The 14,488-nt window shown below is 41.7% G+C and overlaps 1 protein-coding gene across 1 annotated transcript in view; it reads right to left on the reverse strand.

Moving 5' to 3' along the window:
* The window catches only part of CDH8 (cadherin 8), a 348,996-nt gene that overhangs the window by 108,228 nt on the left and 226,280 nt on the right, over positions 1-14,488 (reverse strand). The window contains exon 6 of the mRNA XM_055000337.1: positions 9,112-9,365. Within this exon, the coding sequence (XP_054856312.1) occupies positions 9,112-9,365 (254 nt within the window). The remainder of the gene's footprint in view (positions 1-9,111; positions 9,366-14,488) is intronic.

Here is a 14,488-nt window from a genome sequence, read left to right on the forward strand (position 1 = left end):
TAAGACAAAAATGATAGACCAAGAGTCAGGAAACATATAGCCTAAGGGGTAATTCGCTATCTGCTCTTAGCATGAAGGTTGGGAGCCGTCATTGAGATCAGTAGGTAGAATCATTTGGAGAAAAAAAAACAAAAATGACTACAAATCAAGAGTTAATTAGACAATCCATCACGTTTATTGGACAGCTTGAGTTGTATTTCATAGCGGCTGCTGCTGATTCTGTCAATACATTAAGTGGGCAGGGCTAGTTTTCTTTTTTAACGTGATGCAACAAACATTCTTAGATTAAGAAACTCTACTTGTTAATTAAGTAAAAGTGTCACCTGCTCATGTCTTAATGCAGTAAATCGGACAATATCTGGTTAACAAATTACCTTTGCCGGTAAAGTGCTTGAAAAAACAAACAAAAACAGAGAGATTGATTGCTTTATGGATTGACATCATTGGTTTCTAACAAAACAACTTTGATCTGACAGCTAAGCAGAGCTTGCAAATGAGAATGTGCAGGTACATTATGCAGCCTAAACATAGAAGGCAGCTTGACTAACAAGAAAGAGCTGCAGTAAATTGTTCCAACAGTGCATTAAACAAAATGGTGATTTAGGACTCCGCAACAGATCTCCAGGAAAGCTTTTATGTTGGTCCATTTTCATATAGTTGTTTTATTAATGCATTACTGGTAAAAGAAACCAAACTGGAAAATTAAGCCTTCCAATTTCTGACGGGTCACGCACAATGAGAGAGGGAGAGGGGGAGATTGGAAAGTACTGATACGGTACAGCAGTCACAGCTTTGAAGGGTTTCACTAAATCCTCGCAGTGAATTTATATAAGAGACTGTAATGACTATTGTGCCGAGGTATGGCGCCTCACAACATCCTGCCGCAACTGTTTTGCATCTGTTCAGCATTCTGCCTCAGCAGGAAGAGATGAATTAGTAGAAAGCATCAAACTGGGTTAGAGATCTTACACCATCTTTAGAGCAGAAAAGGAGAGGATATGAAGACAGAAGGATTACCTGGCTGGATCATATCAAGGCACAGTTAGTCCACTATTCTGTTTTCAACAGCAGCTTTCAGGAGTTCACATGCAAGACATGAAGATGATGACTCCCCCCACCCCCACAATTTATCCTCAAGAACTGGTATTCAGAGGTACACTGTCCCTGAACATGGAGGTTTTATTTAGCAATGGATGTAGATGGACTTATCTGCTGTGAAAGAATCTTTTAAAAAGTCGTTCAAGCTCCTAGCCACTGAATAGCATAAAATAGTCACTTCCTGCATACTTCCCAAATTATGAGCATTAATTTTTTTAAAAAAAATTAAATTAAATTAAAAAATCCCCTGAAAATTATTAACAGTAAAATCTTAAATAGAGTGACTAAAGCTTAAGCCCGTTGATTTCAATGGGTTTAGACTGGAGTAACTCGGCTTAGGATTTTGCTGCAAATCACCATTTTGGATCATGCTATCCCTAACTTGGATAGCCCAGGTGAGCCTGATCTTGTCGGATCTCAAAAGCTAAACAGGGGCAGCCTTGGTAGTAATTGGATGGGAGACCTCCAAGGAAGACCAGGGTTGCAGAGGCAGGCAATGGCAAACCCCCTCTGTGAGTCTCTTGCCATGAAAACCCCATCAGGGGTTGCCATAAGTCAGCTATGACTTGAAGGCACTCTCCACCACCCTGAGGCCTCTGACACAGAATGTCTTAATCTAGCCCTGAAGGGTGTTGCTTTGTGCTGACATGTATTTATTTATTTAAATTGTGTGTTTGAATTAGCACTGCACATAGCCCCACATTTGCACCCCACATTATCCCTGGAGCTAAGCAGGGTTGGCCAGGATCAGGACTGAGATGGGAGACCACTAAAGAACATGGGGTTGCTTATTGGTATGTGGAGGAAGGCCATGGCAAACTACATCTACTCAGGGCCAGTGTGTCCATGGAGGTGGGTCTGGCAGCCACCTAGAGCGCTGAGGCACCAGAGGGGGTGCCGGGGCGGAGGTGCACATCATGGATCTGGTGGAGGCAGCACTGGCGGCTGAGCAGAAGGGCTGGGAAGCCACCGCCTGCCGCCCTGGCCGCCTGCCACGCCGCAGCTGCTGCACCCGGCTGGGAGTGTGTGATGGCAGTGGCAGCGTGAGGCAGTCTGAGCGGGCAGCCTCCCAGCCCTTCCACTCAGTTGCCCCATGCTGCTGCCTGCATGCAGCTGCGGGCCAGGCGTAGCAGGTGGCCGAGACAGCACGGGACAACTGAGTGGGATGGCTGAGAGGCCACCCCGCGAGATGTCCCAGCTGCCTGCTGTGCCAATGGGACCAGCTCGCAGCGGCATGCTGTGTGATGACGTTACACGCAGTGACATTATCATGCAGTCTGGGTGCGAGCACGTGCATGCTTTGTGCAAGTGTGCAGGGGTGGCAACAGCCCTGAAGCTGCCCCCGGCCTCAGGCACCAGAAACTCTGGCACCGGCCCTGCTTCTGCTCATCTCTTGCCTGGAACACCCTGTGGAAGGGGGCACCTTGAGTTAGTTGTAGCTTGATGGCACCTTCTTCTTGTTTTAATTACTAATAAGTATGCTTATAAACAACAAAAAAATCAGGTCTGCTATTTTGAACCCTTTGGTTTTACTCTGTTCGTAATATAAGAAAAAACTAGAATGTGATTCCATTTTTTTTATTTTTTAAAGTGCACCTGGATTCACACGAGCAGGCAGAAGTAACCTTTTGTATTGATTTTATTTTGCTATGTAAATAAATGTCTCCCTTGATGTAATTCTATTTGCAATCCTTGTAGAGATAAAACTTAGGTTTTCGGAGGGGTTTTATATTGACTTTATGCACTAAAAGGCATTTTAGAAAAGAACAACTCCTCAGCAGAAATGAAACAGATTTACTAATGTGCAAGAAGGTAAAGCCCCCTCTTAACTCTCAATTAATATATGCCCTGCACAATATAAAACACATATACATGCATATCTCAGAACTGCAGTCCTATAAAGTTGGGGAACAAATAGTTTGTTTGGAGCTACCTTGTCTTGGTAATGATATTATAGCTCTTTTTAATGGGGACACACTGTCAGACATGTAAGGCAATACATAAAACACACATTTCTATAAAAATGGAACCACAAATATCTGGGTAAATAATCACCTTTGAAATTGCCTTAGTAACACCACAGGTTATTGGGACTTCATTGTTAGCTTTCGAGACAGAGTGCTGGAGGAAATAGGTGGTGTGACTGTGATCATACATTTCGTTAGCCGAAGACTCCGGGGTGGATTCGGATGCAATTCCCAGCGATGTTTTTTCCCTGACTCTTCAGTCTCTTTCCTGCACTATCCCTCCTGCTTTGTACCGATGTAAATGAGGGCCTACAACAGCATTTGGCATTAAGGACCCCTCCTTTTGCTTTCCCCTGCTGAGATGTGAATCACAATATTGATGCCGTAAATCACCGTATCTCAGTAATGCCAACCAGGGAGGGCATGTTACCAGGTGACTGAGATAAACAACCGCACATCAAGAAAGCAGAAAAAAAAATATTGCAGCTAGGATTTCAGGGGCCTGCTGTGAATTAAGAAAATGATTTGCTTCTAGTGAGGATAAAATGTTCTTGTGGATGGGTGTTGTTTTTTTCTTCTGAGGGGAAAGGGGTACTGAAGGGGTTTGTCTGATGTACAGGCAGGAGACTTGAAGATTGCTGAATTTAAGGGTAAACAAATGCAAGGCTTTTTTATTATTATTATATTGACTTTTCTTCATCTGACCACAAGTTTTGGGGCTGAGATATTTTAGTGCCAGGAATGCCATAACTCAGCCCACCAGTAATCTTGTCTTCTTTGTTTTCTTTGTCTTTGGAAGACTGGTGTCCGGTTAGTCAACAACTCTTTGTTTAGCTCCTTGGCTATGCAGTAGATATTTTCCCTCATCTAAATGTGGTCCTGAATCTATCATGTGTGCTGTTGGAAATAGCTGCATTCCTGATCAGGGGAATGGAGCCTGTGGCAGAAATGCCCTATCCCATCTTCATGCAGGTGAGGCACAGGGCCAGACAACTCGTTCCCCCTCCCCTTCAATGTATGTTGACTTCTAGATATGTTGTCTGAACCAGGCGTATATCTGCACTCATCCCGAAAAATGTCTGTTTGAGTGTTCTTCACCTTAAGTTTCCTCAGCCCATTTCTTCTGTTCCTTATTTCAGCTATCTTTCTCACTTGTTACATGAAATGTATGAGCGAGCCATCTACGTCTATTGCAAATAACAATATTAAAAACAACTGTATAGAATTCATTTGTTAGAAGACGGCACTACCCGCGTGCCGCCATTTGCCCTCCTGCATGGAGGGAGAGAAGGCTCCGCGTTCCTGGGCATCCAGGGATTTTTTGGGAGGTGGGGCTTGGACTCATATAGTCCAGCTCCACCTCTCCTCTTCAGCAGTTGCCGCTGAAAGCTCGACCCACCCTCCTCACCCTTCTTTGCAGTACAGGATTAGCCGGTCGCTGTTTTACAGGGCCAAGTAGGAATTTTTTCGCCCCTCTCCTGATTGGCTCCTTGGGGAGGCGTGTTTTTTACCTACCTAGTACTGCTCTTTAGAGAGTTTTAATGTTTATTAGATAGTTCTTGAGGTTTCTGGCAGGTTAGTTAGGGTAGGCAGAGTGGGCCGGTGAGCACCCGGTGGCACCTCCCCATTGGTGGGGACTGGGGGTCTGTCTTGGATCAGCTGGTGGGCTGTACCGATGTCATTTGAGAGGGCAGACTGCCTGTGGGACCCCCTGTACAAGTCCTGTCCTCGGGTTTTGCAGCTGGAGGTTGTATGGAGCTTTAAGAGGGGAACCATTTGCCTGGCCGGCTGGGTTACAGCCGTGCACTTGGATGGCTTGCACCTGAGGCAGGGGGTGCTCACCCAGGCAGGTCGAGGAGGAGGTCCAGTAGACCCCTTGGCTTGACCTGTACTGCTAGTTATACCCCTTGCCGTTCTTAAGTTATTGTCGGTCAATAAATGGCCCTGTTTTTTCACCCAAGCCTTGTGTCCATCTATTCATTCCGAACAGGGGGGCAAAAGGACTCTGGAATACCAAGCAGAGAGATCTGATTTCTGAAGTCATACCCCAACCCCTTGAGAAATTGTGTGAATCCAAAACCTTTCGATGTTTTACTGAAAAATAGGAGGCAAACTAGCAATTTAGGGATGCACAGTACGTCCTCAAGAAATTTCATGACTTACATTTTTTAAAAAATTTGGGCAAAATTACTTTGATATTTCATCCAAGCAGATACTTCCAAATTCACCACGAAATTTCATTTCAGGGGAAGATTTGCTAGCAACTCCAGGAGGGTGGTGTCTTCCTTTCCTAATTACCCATGTTTAACCTGTTGAAACGGAATGAATGAGGAGGATTTGAAAGTATTCGGGAGGGGCCATGGATCAGCAGCAGAGCATCTGCTTAGTATGCAGAAGGTTCCAGGTTCAATACCTGCTATCTCCACTTATAGAGATCAGGTGGCAGGTGACCTCAGTCTGAGTAGACAGTACTGACCTGTTCATGACCCACATCTGATAAAGCAATTCGGGAGTAAAGAAGAAGCAAAGGGATATGCCGCAAAATCAAATTTAGATTTAGAGGAACGAGTCCACACAAAATGTCACTCTCCAATTTTGAAAGTGGCTGTTTCCCCACACATAGGATAATGCACTTTCAATGCTCTTTAGTGAGCATTTGGAAATGGATTTCCGTGTGTGAAACAAAAAATCCACTTCTAAAGGATTTCTAAAGTTTATTAAAAGTGCATTATTCAATGTGTATGGAAACAGCCAGTACTGCCAATAAAAGTTCTCATCAGGATTTATTACACATGAAGACCGAAAAGTCAGAGGGAGGGAGGGAGGGAATGGCAGGATTTATATATATATATATATATATATATATATATATATATATATATATATATACACACACACATATATATATACACAAAGAAGCTCTAACGACTCATAATGAAGTATGAATATTAATTTACCAAGCATTACATGATTCTAACTCATGACATATGAATCTTTGTACTAAATCTGACCATAGGTCTGTCAACATCAGTATTGTCTACTCTAGTCTTCACCGTCAACGGTTCCCTCCAGTCCTAAGCAAAGATCTCACACCTCCTTAATTAAAGGTGCCAGAAACTGAAGCTGCTCTGCAATTCTGTTGCAATTCTGCTTGGAACAACTGAGAAAGGACAAATCAATTCATCCAAGTTTGATTAATTCAAACATTACTATTTATTAAAGCTGTTTCTAATGGACAGTTCCTGAGGCTCAGAAAGCCCAAGCATTTTATGACTATTTTATTTATATTGTAAGCCTCCTTGAGTTCTTGCAAGGTAAATAAATAAATAATAAATAAAGCTTTCTCGACAGCCAAAATGTTGAAAATGTTGACATTCTCTAGTTCTTCTGTCGATTCATACATGGTTAGGGAAGCAGACACAATTGACCGCAAAATAGTTTTTAGTTTGAAAATGACAACAAAGGAGCTGTTACTTGAACGTTATGCAGAAAACCTTCTCTTTCTTGTCTCCTTCCCCGAGGGATGCCATATTGTGTACTTTAGCCTTAGAAATTACAAACAAAATGGAGTTTGTTTGTGATGCTCACAATAGCTTTTTTAAAAATGCTGCTAATGGCTTGTATTTTTAATGGCTTGTATATCATACTGTGGTTTTTAATTGTAAGCAACCTCCAGCAGGATTCTGAAGGAGTGGCACAGAAATATTCTAATTAAAGAAGCAAACATGGGGTTGGATCCAACCAGCTTTTTCATTCAGTAATTTTTCATTAATTCCCCTCCCTACTACAGCTCCCAACTTTTGTTCATCATGTCCCACAATTCCCAGCGTAGAGTCTTCTCTTAACAGGGACCCTTCCCTTGTTTTTCACCAGTAGAAAAGCTGGGTAGACCTAACCCCATGCTTTCTCACTGGTCTCACATATTCCTTCTCTTCTCCCCACACGTGTGAAGCTGCAACTGAAAACTTTCAGAGGTCTTCAATCTAGGGGAAGACTGGGAGGAACAAATGACACTGGAAAAGGGCCCCTCCCCTCAAAGGAGGATGGAATGGAAGAAGAAAGTGTCAACCTGCTGGCTGGCCAGCCATATACCTTGCATGGCTCTGCCAGGCACTTCTGTTTGCTTGCCACTCACCCAGGCCACTTGCCTCCATCCATGTGTGGCTCTCTGCTGGGTCTGGGCATATCCATCCACAGGCTATGAGATGCTTACCCAGGCTGGGTACATCCATCCTCCATAGGCTGCAAGTGGCTCATCTGGGCCTAGTGTCACCCTTCTACCCCTGGGCTGGGCCACCTGTTCTTCCTTCAGTCTAACTTTATTTCCAAATTGTTGGAGCCCCACATTTGAGTATCGCAATAAAATTAAATTATGCTGGTTTCTGGAAAAGAAACAAGCTGTAATTTGTTGTGGTACCTGCATTTGGACCTCACAACACATTAAGAGTTATGCTTTGTCTCTAGAGTCTAGACATACAGCAAAATGAAGGGGCTGAATTCCGAGGTGGTATAATAGGCCGTACCACTTTTAGATGTGGGGGTGTATGTCACATTTTTAATTTCCTCCAATATAAATACTTCCTGCAAGTTTTTCTCTGTTTAACTAGGTAGAAAGGTTCTATTCTGTCTTTTCACATACAGTGCTAGTATGACATTTTCAGGGATTTAAGGGAGCATTGAACAATGTAGCCCCTACCTTGGGAAGTGGTTTGATTCATTCTACCGCTTCATGAGAGAGAGAAGCAAGTCTACTAGGAAAACTATAAAAATAAAACAAAAAGGAGCCTAGCTATGCATCCCTTAGTCATATTCCCTGTTGCATATCAATGTGTATTTGCTTTTCTATAGTGATCTGCAATTGTTTGTGATTAATGTTATTGATTATTTATGTAAAATGCTATATTATTACTAGAATGTCTTTTTCCCCTATTCTTTGTTCAGGATCCTTTTTTGTTTTTATTTCTACTGTGTTCTTCTGCATATGTCAACTAGGCCTTAAATTGAAGACTTCCCAAATCAGAAAGTGTTCTATTGTTCTCAATGAGTAAAGGAGAAGTAAATGAGTGTAACAAACTAGGTTGATGTGCTTCATGAACAAACTAAAGTTTGTTCCTCACTGACAGACCTTTGGTCTTTTCACATGTCTGTTCAACCATTTTGCTTTGATTGTTTCATTATTTTCTATTTGATGCCTCAATACAAAATAAATAAATAAAGATGACAGTAATGATAGTCTATTTTTGGATAACCAGGCACATGCACGGATGGATTTGGGGTGAGCAGAAAAAAGGAAGAAGAGATTATATGAACACTATTGTAATTGCGTGTTGGGATTTTGTTCTTGTTAATAAAGTTGTTGTTTCCAAGGCAGCAATCATCTCTTGTAATTTGGGAAGACATCCCTGAAGATGTAATGATCAGTTTGTCCAATATGACCAGATGGTTGGATGAACAAAGAAATTTAATTATCAATATGACTTGATTCAAAGTATCTTAACACAACAGAATAGGTGTTCTTAGAAATGTTGGTTCCTCCCCCATCCCTAAGAACTAAACCCAGATATTTTGTTAAAGCAAGTAAGAGAAAGAACAAAACCTACCAGATGCTTTATTCCACTGTCCTGATATTTTATATCAAGGAAGTTCTTTAACAGCAAACCATGCAAACCATGGTTAAGTTGTAGAACACACTAGCATGGGATTTGACAATAACCTTTCCTGTAAGACAGCCTTAAAAGGAGCCAAGACAAAAGTGTGGAGGATAGGTACATCAATGCCTATTAGGGGAAGGAAAGAGTACATTGCCTATTGCTGAGAACTGATAGATTAATTATCCATGATGACTAAATGGAACCTACATAGCCAGAGGTAGCATACTTCTGAATACCAGGTACAGGGGGGGTCAACATCAGGATAATGCTTTGGCCTCCATTTTCAATCTTCCAGTTGCCCGCTGTTGAAAAGAGGATGCTGAATTGAACAGACCATTTGTCTGATCCCTCAGAGCTCCTTTTATATGTTTTATGTAACTTTAAATGATCAGTACCTTATGGAGCTTGACGTTATATCAGGGTCACGAGCAGTCACCTGGCCAATCACAGAGTCAATTGCAGCATTTTCATGCACTTCTAGTAGATAATCCGGTGATGAAAAGATGGGGGGCTCATCCGCATCCTCTACTACGATCTTGATTGTTGCCGTATCCTTGAAAGGCCCCACACTGATGAAACGTTGATCGATATGAACATTGGTTGCCTCTACTTTCAGAGTATAGGATTTTTTGGCCTCATAGTCCAGGGGCTGTTAAAATTGACAAAGATAAATGTCGTTTGCTAACAGCTAACAGCAGGAACAAGTACATACAATGCCAATGGACAAAATGGATACGCATTTCAGCCCCCGTTGCTGAGTTTTAAAGCAATCACTTCCTACTCCCATTACTCCAGCCTGTAAATTTTCCAGGAGTTTATTGATACCCATTTATTGGGCAAGTTTCAGTGAAATTCGGGGTCCTTTGTCTTTTTGTTTTCTAAATTAGGAACATACACATAAACTTGCACTGATGGTACCATCAATATTCAGCGTTTGCCATGTAATTTTTTTTAACTGCTAATGGCACGGATTGCATACTAATCAGGCACCTAATCAGTATTCTGTGCGTTGAAGATAAGGAGTAAAGGCAGAAAAAAGAACCAACCTTGATTGTGCAGTGAAATTTTAATGTGTAGAAGTGTGTGAACAATGTACAGAACTGGAAATGATTGCCAAAAGGCATTATTCAGGGCAATTTAGATCCAATCGTATGAAAAAGAAATAATAATATTATTATACATCAGATTCACTACAATTATTGAGAATATGTCTGCCAGATAACTACCAAGAAATCCTTACAGTAGCTGCCATGTAGCTTTATCTTTTGCTATAGTTACAGAGAACAACAAAAAGGGATATGGGAATTTTGGCACGGGGTGCTTAAACCAGCTTTGGCTTAAATTGGAACTGCTATGCAAATGTCGAACGTGCATTTTATTTGGCTTCTGTGCTAATCCCATATTAGCAATGCTTGTGCATAGCAGTGTGGACACACTGTTGTGACTTTACAGCTAACTGTCAAGAACACAATCTTTCAAGATGCTTTCCTGGGCAAGCGCCGTGAAAATTAAGTGGTTGTTCAGAAAACAAGACAGGACAAAACGTGATGATTCTACATCGTGGGGTAAATGCAAAACGGCTGAAAACAATAATGGATTATGGTTGCATGAAAAATGCCCGTTCGTATAGGAAATGCAACCCTTTCTAATATTGCCTTATTGGATCTAAGTGAGAATTTTTATGAAGTTCAGTTCCAATAGTACCTAACACTTGTTAAGTTGTGATGTATTCGATATATCTAGATATTTGTTGGCATTATCTGCATTCAGGAATTGATTTTTAAATGTATTTTTGGCAATATCTCATTATAGAAAAAAATTAGGAAAGGGGTTATAATTATAAAAAAATGAGATAATGTTATATTCCATGTGAACCTAGAACACTTGTGTTAGGATACCAAAAATATTGTGATAGAAGGAGATTCAGAATTTATCTTTAGTTTGATTACTATCACTTGAATCTGTATTATCTCATATTGCAAAAAAAAAAAAAAAAAACACTGCCTCTAATAGTCCGGTACAAAAGTACCTTGGACTTAGCATTAATATCTAAGCTAACGTATTTTATTGGAACCAAGCATCAATTGGATACTGATTTGTTGGTGGTATTATAGTTGTAGATCTTGCATTAGCAGGGGGTTGGACTAGATAACCCTGGTGGTCCCTTCAGCTTCTGAGATTAAATAAATATTATAGACAATCAGTTCATAATTTAATAGATTTATTAAAAATTGATATTATGTGTGATGCATTGGAATAACAACATTTAGCTAATATTTAGCCCTATGTTCTTTCAACAAAATTGAATTTTTATATAAAATATAAACATTTTAAAAAAAGAAAGAAACATGTCCATTTATGAATTTTCTGTATGGTGACACATCACATGCTTGGGTGACATAGCTGCTAGCAGATATACAAGTTTTGCAATGGAGAGCTGTATCATTGTTAGTACATGGTTTGTTTGTGCATTGTGTTCCCCTCAAAAGTACAGATAACTAAGAACAGAACCACAAGTGACAAAAGGCACAGATTGGACACTTGTCTGCTTCCCTCAAGTTTTGATGGGAAATGTAGGCATCCTGGTCTCGCAGCTTCGCTCTCTGACTGCTGTCCAATGGACTTTTCAACTGTCACTTGTCCAACATTCCGCCAAGCTGCCTACATTTCCCATCAAAACTTGAGGGAAGCTGACAAGTGTCCAATCTGTGCTTTTTGTCACTTGTGGTTCTGCTCTAAGTAGTAGGGTGCAGATTTGGACCACATAATTTGCTGTTGTGAATAAGTGATCCCAAAGATTTGGGGGCGGGGGGTATGCAAGTGGAGGCAAAATTAAACCAGTTGTACTGTAATGTATAGTAATCTAGAGCAAAAAAAATATATAGTATCAGGTGTGAAAAATCCCAGGTATTCACAGAAATAACCCAAGATTCCTTTCTGCTGCGACTGCAAGAACATCTACATGGGTATATTCACATTCTAACCTCCGCATGCCTCACAATGATTAAAATTTCAGGCATGCAAATTTGTCAAGCTTTGGAAAGATATGTAAATTTGCATTACAATGTCCCATGGAAAAGACCAAAAAAAAAAAAAGAGGGAAAGAAAGAAAATGACACAGAAGCTTAAATCTGCAATGCAAATACAAAAAGCACAAATAGAAATCACAGAACTCTTTCAGGAAGTCTGAAAGCTTAAATATATATTCTTACTTTCAAAAACTGTGTTGATTTTTTAAAGATATGAATCCAGTTCTAATGGGACTTTGCAATTTCTAGTAAACATGACAAGCACTCGCTCCTCTATCGACTCAGAAATTACAAACCATTTGTATCTATGAATTGGTGGCTGTAAATCAGCATATTCACAATTTGCCAATCACACATCCTGTATCATTTTCACTGTTTCAGATTCAAAATGATACCATTCCTAAGGATTTGTCAGCCTAGTTCTCTGAACATCGCATTGAAAATGATTTCTCCATTGTATGACTATGGATCTAGGATTATTTTTACATATGTTTTTAATTTACATTGCTATTTAGAATTATTTTTAAAGAAAGGGCAATACTCAACTTGACATTTACTTGCCGTCAGGCATTAGAGTTTACCCTCAACTTCAATTTGAGGATTAGGAGATAAAAATGGACAGAAAATGGCCTCTAGGAATTTCCCCATGTCACTACGGTCTTTACCACAGAAATGAGGGGGAACTCTTAGAATGTCACCCAGAAGTGATGTCACATCCTCCACAAATTCCTCCCTCAAAATCTCCTGGCGTTTGCTAAGGCAGTGCTAGAAACCCTAGCGAATAAACAACTGTTATGGTTCGAGGGAGGTTGAGGCTATGTGCCCAGTTAAAACCAGCATGCGTCCTTACTGCAGCTTCTGTCTGTATTGGGCTGACCAGTAAGTTGCCAGCATTTGGGCAACCGCAGCTTGGCTCCAAACACAGAGTACTACAGCCACTGTTCCTCTTTTATCCTTGCCTGCATATACCTGAGCTGATTATTAGCATCCTTCTCCTATGAAGTTTGGATGATGATGCCCAGCAGGGAGGAGAGTTCTCGACTCAGCCTTCTGGTTCAATCAAAGGCATCTGTGGTGGGCAATCTCCCCTCCCTTGTGTTGTCAATTCCAGGTTGGAAAATTCTTGGAAATTTGGGGGATGGTGCCTGGAAATGGGGAACTGAGAGTTAGGGCCTAAACAATCTCAATGAGAACACGCTACTTAAGATCCTGCCCTGCTGCTCAAAAGCTACATGAAGTGAGTAGTGGTGGTGGGTCTTTCTCTTAGCCAATTAAGACAAACATCAAAAATTTCTTTTCATCACTCATATAGGGTTGCCAGGTCCCCTGACTCCCCCGGAGGGAGATCAGGTGCCTGGCACTTACCACACTGTGTCCTGGGTCCCTGTTTGTGCACACACACGCTTCCGGCTTGTGCAATGATGTCACTTCCGGGAAGTGGCATCATCACACGGGTCAAAGGGCAGCCTGGGAGTGCTTCCAAGCTCAGCAGGGGGCTGAATCGGTCCCAGTGCGGGGAGCGAATTGGCCTACTGTGGGCATGGGGGTGCACCACACCACCCAGGGGCACACTGTGCCACCCAGGGGGCACTGTGTTGCCCAGGGGGGCACTCCAGGAAGTGTGCTCCTTGCCAGCCAAGTAAGTGGGGCAGGGGAAGGGTGGGAGCACACTGTGCCACCCAGGGGGCACTGTGTTGCCCAGGGGGGCACCCCAGGAAGTGTGCTCCCTGCCAGCCAAGTAAGTGGGGCAGGGGAAGGGTGGGAGCAGGGGGTCCCCTGCCCCGGGCAAGAAAATGGCACCTCTACCCTCATATGACCAGTGGGTGCACCCTGGGGAGCGTGGGGTTTGTATAATGCTATAGAGTCTACCTTCCAAGGCAGCCATTTTCTGCAGGGGAACTGATCTCTGTCACCTGGAGATCAGTTGTAATTCCAGGTGATCTACAGCCACCACCTGGAGGTTGACAGTCCAAGATGGTAGTGTTTCAATTGGTTTCCCCAGCTACACTCTGAGATTGCCCGGGCTGCACAAAACAGCCTGCCTCTTTATCTTAAAAATAATGCAGCCATCATAATTGTCTTGTGCCATATTTTGAAATGAAGTTGGGCAAAAGGGTAATTCTCTCACCCAAGCGTGAAGGAACCAGACTTATGGTAGAAGTTTCCAAAATACTGAGTACACCTTATGGGCTTTTCGGATTCAGTCATTTAAATGGCAGAAATCTTCTCACTGAAATAAGCAGTTATATGTTATATTTTATGCTGCTATGTTTTATTATTGTTGTGATTTGCTCTGAGCCTGCTTGCAGGGAGTGTGGAATATAAATTTAATTAAATAAGTAACTAAATAAATAAATTTAAAATGTTTTGTTTTTGCTAGACTGTGCCCTGAGCAAATGAAGCTAAATGAGGAATCTTTCCATTTGAAAAGTGTAATCACAAAATCCATTTCCTGTGGTCACCCTGAAGCTCTTGTAGCTTTACGTTATAGATCCCTAAAATAACTATAGTTAAATATCTTCTAAACTCTTTTCTTTTTCCTTGCTATTTGTGGTGTAACTCAAGATTTCTGTTACAGATGTAACTATGCCAACTAATAGAAGGTGTGAGGAGGCTCTTTCGGTCTCATTGCAAAATCTAGCCGTACAGAAAGCCATAGGGGTGCCAGGGGAGAGAGGAACAGCTGGCACACAGCAGAGAGCCAGAATTCTCAAGAAGTACGAATAGAGAAAAGCTGCAGAAG

Source organism: Eublepharis macularius, chromosome 16, assembly GCF_028583425.1.
Source record: "Eublepharis macularius isolate TG4126 chromosome 16, MPM_Emac_v1.0, whole genome shotgun sequence".
NCBI lineage: Eukaryota > Metazoa > Chordata > Lepidosauria > Squamata > Eublepharidae > Eublepharis > Eublepharis macularius.